The sequence below is a fragment of the Priapulus caudatus genome, unplaced genomic scaffold (genome assembly GCF_000485595.1).
Source record: "Priapulus caudatus unplaced genomic scaffold, Priapulus_caudatus-5.0.1 Scaffold490, whole genome shotgun sequence".
Taxonomy (NCBI): Eukaryota; Metazoa; Priapulida; class Priapulimorpha; order Priapulimorphida; family Priapulidae; genus Priapulus; species Priapulus caudatus.
Window position 1 is genome coordinate 149,154 of NW_014577551.1, and position 7,815 is coordinate 156,968.

Below are 7,815 nucleotides of genomic sequence, written 5' to 3' on the forward strand. Positions count from 1 at the left end.
TAGAATCCCACTACTCCACCACAGAGTCACCGCAGTAGACGTTAGATGAGCGCTGTCGCTCCGCGGCACTTGTTTAGAAAATAACAGACGACCGGATGAGATATTGGTTGGGGGAATAATGTGTACAGTAGTGCATTCAGCACATTCGCTCCGCACATACGCATTTCGCTCCAGGGATGTATATTCGGTGCCCTTCGCGCCTGTGTATGTGTGTGTGTGTGCGCCCGCGTGTGCGTGCGCCCACGTGTGCGTGCGTGCTTTATTCATTTTATGACCAGCGGTGTGGAATTATTGCATTATATCGTTTACGTTAGGAAACAAACAGTTATTGTAATGTTAATTATCTAATGTAATGCCAAATAAGGGGTTATATAATATAAAAAGGGGTTATTACGATTATTTTACCTGAAGTGTTGTGTATCATCTCAACTGTTTATCTCACACATTTAGGGATCGTTTATATCACGGGAACATTTTGATCTCGCACAGGAAACCGTCTGGGACGTACCTGCATATCCTGCGAGTAAACCACAGCCATGGCAGAAGGAGAGAGTCAAGGAACGCCTACACTGGCAGGAAACTTCAAAGCTTTTGCGATGTTCGGTGACAGCAAGTCGGTGGGGAAAACGATGACGAGCAAGAACTTTGACAAGTGGTTGAAAGATGCCAAAGTCGTAGATGGAAAAAAGATTCCATCCACAACCACTGACATTGCATTCGTCAAAATACTGGGCAAAAAACCAAAGTGAGAAACCAAACCAACCCTTTCTCTCTGACTTGCTTTCTCTCCTTCTATCTCGCCTAGTCTCTCTTTTCCCTCCCTCCCCCTCTCTCTGTTATTCTCTCTCGCTCTTTTATTCTCTCACCCCCTCTGCTTTTCTTTCCCCCTCTATTTTATTCTCTTCCCCTCTCTCTCTCTCGCTCTGTTATTCTCTCCCATCTCTCTTATCTGACCCCTCCCTCCCCCTTCTCTCTGTGCATACGTGCATGAATTCGTCTCTGTAATTATCTGAGCATTAAACTGTTGTTTTGCAATTTTAGGGGGACGAAGGTGATCGAATTCAAAGATCTGGCAGCTGTGTTGGATGAGATAGCTGCTCACGCGAGCAAGGCCGATGCAAAGAAGAAGGGTGTCCCAGAAGATGATGCCAAGCAGGAGCTTTTGGGTCAGATGAAGAAAAAGTTGTCCAGCTGCAACCATCCAGGGCTGAAAGGAACCACCGTAAGTACGGTGTGTATGTGTGTGCGTGCGTGCATTCGTGTTGTTAACACTCACATCTTACGCGAGTTGTATATTCATTGTCTGTGAACCATTGCAAATCATCATTCGTATTGGTCGTATCTATCTATATGTATCGGTGTATGTATGTCTATATGTATCTGTATATCTATGTCTATATCTACCTATATGTATCTATATATCTATCTATATGTATCTGTATATCTATGTCTATATGTATCTATATATCTATTTATATGTATCTGTATATCTGTGTCGATATATACCTGCATGTCTATCGTGTATATGGTTATTGCAACTTGCATTCTGTTTACCTTCTTTAGTTTTATTTGATATAAGCTCATCTTCAACGTGACACACACACACACACACACACACGCACACACGCACACACTATTTATTCAATCATTTACTCATTAAGTGTGTTTATATATATATTTTCAGTTATTGTAATTCGTGATTCAGTGAGCTTGAGGGGTAGTTTGTTTGATTGCATCAGTTTCTAATCCCAATCGTAATTACTCTGGAACTAAGTAGATTCATAATCGAAACGGGCTTTTCTGTTTTATGTATAGTCTGCGAGTAAGAAAGGTGGAGTAGACAGGCTGACAGACACATCCAAGTACACGGGCTCACACAAGGAGAGGTTTGATGCAGAGGGTAAAGGAAAGGGCAAGGTAGGACGTAAGGACATTGATAGTGGATCGGGATATGTTAGCAACTACAAGGGAGAAGGAACTTTCGATGAAAAGGTGGCAGGTGATTGATTTTGATGTGTTCATTGGCTGGTAATGAGCCTTGGCGCAGAATACGCGTGAAATGCGAGGTCGTATATATTCATCATCAAAGCACAGAGCTATAGATGTATATGTTATCATAGGTACAGCACTGGCTTTGGGAATTACTGTGCAAGGGGATGTAGGGTTCAGTGTTTTCATATAAACTCTTGACCACCCTTGTTTGACTAGAATCAATCATACATGTTACTGTAACGTGTTAGTAGCATGCTGATGTAGATTACCTCACGGGTGTGCCCGATATGTGGTGTCATACTGCAAACCACGTATGTGCAACTCTAGTAATGCTCATTTGTTTATACTAGTTACTCAGTACATAGTGCTTTTCTGTTAACTATAAAAATCCATGTTAGTGAACTAAATGCAGAATCAGCACATATTTTTGCATTTGTCAGACATATATGTTTCTGGCTTGCCCTTGTTTCAGGCACAACATAAAGAAAATCACGTATAGAGTGTGTAATGTATGCTTGTTGCGAATGTCGTCCAATTTACGTAAAGGTCTATGAACGTTGTAGTGATATCACAATTTAAACGTGTAAAAACATCTCATGAAGAACATTTATTGTCACCAAAGTGTACTTAATGCTCATTTATCAGCACATCAAAAAGCCTACATGAAAGCATTGTTATGGAATTGATTTGATAGAGGCTTAAAACACAACGCAAATGAAAGATATTTTAGTATATATCTTTGTAACCCACATTCCCTCAAATTGGAAAAAAACTGAACAGTTGTTGTTATAGATTGGGCTAGCATGTACCACTTGAAACCTCTGATTAAATGATTGACCAGAAGAATCTCAAGAAAATTGGAGGTTCAAAAGGAGAGAAATCCTGACAAACAGTATAGTCTCTAAGTGCAATCTTTGGCAGAATCACTTACAATCAGTGGCTGCCATATAACTGACCCACCTCTCTGACTCTCACCCCCTCCTTTGGATCTTGATAATTGCTGGGTTGAACAAGATATTGACCAGTTTTTACGTGTTTGTCACACATGCGCATCAAATTGTTGACTTTGCCGCACTTCGTTGCCAAGCATTGGCTTTTAGAACGACCTAGGCCAGCATTGATTGGCTAGAGCTGCCTGTCAATCATGCCAAGCACCTTACTCAATTGGCAACACTAAAGTTGTGCAGACTGCTCCAGTATATAGTAAATATAAACACGTTTTCAGTTTATAAATCATAAAAAGTCATTACAACAATAATATGTTTAATTAATATTCGTATTATATATAATTATAATCGATTTGGTCACACGATTTTGATCAGCACAATATACAGATATGATGAGCACACACTACGCTGCTGTCATGTTGTTATGGAACTGGTCCAACATGTATGGAGGAATGTACATTTCCATAAGCTGAAACAGTAAGATATTATTTTTAAGCTAGGATTAAAAATCAATTTAAACAACATATCATTACGAATCATTGCCAAATTCCCCTATGAAATTTCAAGTGTAATACACTGCATAAATGAAGGTGTATACACACTATAACAGAGTGTCCAACCTGTAGACTTGAGAAATCAGGATTTTCATTAGGGGGTGGGGGTGAGGGCGGTCTGGGGCATGTCCCCCTCCCCGAAATATTACTCAGCGAATGGCTATCCAATAGCCGCGTATGATTTGAAAGTAGTAAATGGGCACACAATCCGCGCACTATTTCATATCACTATTTTATCAAATTATTAATAAAATAATGGTCGGATTTTTAATATCTTTGCAACTTTTATTAGTCCAAATCTTATTACAGAGGGTACAAGTAACCTGGCCGCTGTAAAACTTGTGGTAAAAAAAACCTTAGAAATTCTCACGGAAATCTACTTGTAGCAGTGGTAGATTGAGCCCAGATCGAGAGCGCCATCTGTCGTGGAGTTTGAGCCGTCTGTTCACCTGAGCCCGCAATACAGTTTCATGGTATTTACCGCTGGGTCGAAATGCATGCAGGGAAGGCAACGGAGCATTCAGAATAGATTTTATTGCTAACAATCATGAGAAATTAAGTGGAAAATATTTATGGACTTTTTTCGCGAGATAGTGCGTGCAAAATATGGAAAATCGGAATTTTCCTTATCCCGAGGTTCAAGCAAAATCGGGATGGTTGGACACTCTGCTATAAACAAACATCCGTTGATTCAATCGTTCGTCACGTACTAAATCTTACCACTGATGACAAAGCAGTAGTTTTATACCACTATTTTCTTTATTTTAATAATATATAACGCACACACGCACGCACGAACGCACGAACGCACGTGTACGTACACACGCACTCACGCACGCACGTGTACGTGCACACGTACATATGCACGCACGTGTACGCACGCACGCACGCACGCACGTATACGTGCACACGCACACGCGCACACAGGAACGCACGTGTACGTTCACACGCACGCACGCACGCATGTACGCACGTGTAAGTGCACACGCACGCACGCACGTGTACGTACACACACACACACACACACGCGCACGTGTACGTACACACGCACGCACGCACGCGCGAGCACGTGTACGTGCACGCACACATGCACGCACGTGTACGCACGCACGTACGTATACGTGCACACGCACACACGCACGCATGTACGCACGTTTACATACACACGCACACACGCATGAATGCACGCAGGTGTACGTTCACACGCACGCAGGTGTACGTTCACACGCACGCACGCACGTCTACGTGCACATGCATGCACGACTAGGCGATTTCACCGGCGATTTAGTCGCCCGATTTAATCACCTAGTGTGTCCGGCCCTTAACAAAACACTAAAACGGGACTCTAGCTCTTACAAGTGTTTTCGTTTTACAGCGTGTACCCGCTACAAATTTGTGCATTATGTGTACGTCGGCAGTGGAGTAATTTTTGATGTGGTTGGTTATTCGAAGGTGATTCATGTGATGAATGACTACATTCTAAATACTGACGATTTTTTTCATCTCCCACATTAAGTATTCAAATGATTTAGTACTAAACCACAGAAGAATACAGAATACAGAATTCCATTTAATCCGTTTTTTGTTTTCGTGTGCCATTACATGTAGTGGCTAAATTGTTATGATATTTAAAATATTCATTACTTGAAAAAAGATGTCGGTAAAATCGTAGAAAATTGAAAGCTTTCTCTCTGTCTTCACGTAAAGACTGATAAGATAACATCAAGAGGAAATAAACCCTAACATGCTCTTAAAATTGATATTTATGCTCCTAGGGTTTATATGCTTTTGATGACATCCTATCATTTTTATATCTTGCTCTTGGTCTAATGTAAGTGGTATTAGTCTTTGTGTGTGTTTATACCAACTTTGATAGGGGTAGCAATGTTACTCGTGATTTATAATTGAAACTGCCACTGAGAGTATAGGAAATGAATTGTTTTATATCTTAATAATTTATAATTATGCGAGGAGCAAACAATTAAAAGGTCATCTGCTCTTGATATTGTAAATGTCATCTAATCTATGTGATTGGATGTCATATTGCTATCCTCACGAATAACTTATGATGTGTTGTTACACAGTACCGTATATGATTAAGAGCGTAATATATTCGCTCTCTTAAATGAGCCTATAGTAAACAAATTGTTACGCACACATGGTAATGCAATCTGTGATTATAACATTATTGTTCAAATAAATCTTGTACAAATAATATATAACGGTCTGGTATAATCATTCATATTGTGTACGATCAATGTTGGGGGAATGAAGCGGAGAGAGATGGAGGGAGGGAAATAGAAACAGTGGAGGGGGTTAAAGAGTGAGAGTATAGGAAAGACAGAGAGAAGAGGGAGGAAAGGTTGCCACATAGAGTTACCTATGTACACCTATCCATCCGAAATAAATGTTGTCAAACAACTTGGTGATGCATCATACTCTTCTATCTAGCGTATTCTATCTACTATTCTACTATTCTATCTAGCGTACTCTTACGTTACATTTCTCCTAGCTATATGTCTTATTGCGCTGGCTTATACATGCCTCGATTCTTTCCCATATGTAGCTGGTATATACTGCAGTTTTGCTTAAATAAATTTTTCTACATTCCTTCTCTTTCCTCTCACTCGCTCGTTCTCGTTGGGTCTCTCTCACACACACACACTCGACCCCTTCTCTGTCGGTCTGTCTCTCGATGTCTCTTTCTCTCTTTCTCTCTCTCTCGTCTCTCCCTCTCTCTCCTTCCCTTCCTCCCTCTCTCACGTCTCGTTCCCCCGCTTTCTCTCTCTCTCCCACATCGCGCTCTCTTACTTTCTCTCTCTCTCTCGCTTTCTCGCTCGCTCTCTCTCGTTCTCAATCTCTTTCTCACTCCCTACCCCTCTCTTCTCTCTCTTTCTCCCTACCCCCTCACTCATATCCCTGCCTAAATACCATTGTTTCTCTCACGCGTGCGCTCCCCCTCTCTCTTTCACTTCACGTACGGCAGCGCAATGTCTAGAAAGGCAATGCGTGCAGTAATAGCTGCTACATTTGGCCTTTACTGCGGCGAATAAATCAATGCAGCCCCGTACCGAGGCCGCGAAGCGATGCCGGGAAGGGAATGAAATCGTTGCTGACTCATCGAGCGTTGCTACCACAGCAACCGCAACCAGAGATTAGACGCTGCAGCTCGGTCACCACCTGCCCAAATCAGTCCTCACAGTCAGTCTAATTACATCACGATCTGTCGTTACCAGTAGGTAAATATACCGTTGTTTATATTCGCAGGTTCTTTGTGCTTGGTATTTTCTGAATTTTATACCCCTAGCTGTGTTGGGTTTATATTATTGTGTCTATATCTATATACATAATTAATACGAAGCGTTTCAACTGTAAACACACGCCGTCGCCATTGCGCGCACACTGACAAATAAATATATATTTATATGTATATATATATATATAAATATAATATAATAATAATATAAATATATATTTATGTGTCAGTGTGCGCGCAATGGCGGCGGCGTATGTTTACAGTTGAAACGCTTCAACTTCAAGTGCCTGTGTGTATGCGCGCGCGTGCGTGCATGTGTGCGTTTGTAGTGTTGCTTGGACGTGGAGGATTTCGACCCGTTTTGATGACAGAATAAAGTATAAACCATATATATATATATATATATACTAGCTATAAATATTAGCAGGCGTACATAATAATCTCTTTTTGAGATTGTTTACCCCTAATAATATATTAGTTAATATCACAAAGTGTTTTTATTCCCTTCGGTGTGCCACAATGTATTTTTATTCACTCCCAACTTGACTATATCAGTGTTTATACACTGTATCAGGCGACTAATGTAGGGGACTAGTAATTCCACTTCTTTGTTACGCATGGCCAAACACTTACAATTTCACCTCACGCAAACGTCGATTCGATTACGCCCACGCAAGTTTCTTTTTTTAGCTCATCTGCCGTAGTCAGATGCAGCTTGTAGAATCGCATGATCGTCCGTCCGTGCGTCCGTGCGTCGGTCAACAGTTTGATTAAATCGGGCGACTAAATCGCCGGTGAAATCGCCTAGTCGTGCATGCATGTGCACGTAGACGTGCGTGCGTGCGTGTGAACGTACACCTGCGTGCATTCATGCGTGTGTGCGTGTGTATGTAAACGTGCGTACATGCGTGCGTGTGTGCGTGTGCACGTATACGTACGTGCGTGCGTACACGTGCGTGCATGTGTGCGTGCACGTACACGTGCTCGCGCGTGCGTGCGTGCGTGTGTACGTACACGTGCGCGTGTGTGTGTGTGTGTGTGTACGTACACGTGCGTGCGTGCGTGT

At 41.7% G+C, this 7,815-nt stretch overlaps 2 protein-coding genes across 2 annotated transcripts in view; one reads left to right on the top strand and one right to left on the bottom strand.

Annotated features, from left to right (window-relative positions):
• The first annotated feature begins 493 nt into the window (after window positions 1-493).
• On the top strand, window positions 494-2,490 carry LOC106810965 (tubulin polymerization-promoting protein family member 2-like). Its single transcript, XM_014814463.1, has 3 exons — window positions 494-745; window positions 1,042-1,222; window positions 1,816-2,490. Exons 1-3 carry the CDS (start codon window positions 537-539, stop codon window positions 2,005-2,007), a joined length of 582 nt encoding a protein of 193 aa, XP_014669949.1. The 5' UTR covers window positions 494-536; the 3' UTR covers window positions 2,008-2,490.
• Window positions 2,491-2,586: 96 nt separating this feature from the next.
• The window catches only part of LOC106810964 (WASH complex subunit strumpellin-like), a gene marked incomplete in the record, with an annotated part of 28,296 nt that continues 23,067 nt past the window's right edge, over window positions 2,587-7,815 (bottom strand). Inside the window, 1 exon segment of the mRNA XM_014814462.1 lies at window positions 2,587-3,408. Coding sequence (XP_014669948.1) covers window positions 3,343-3,408 — 66 coding nt within the window.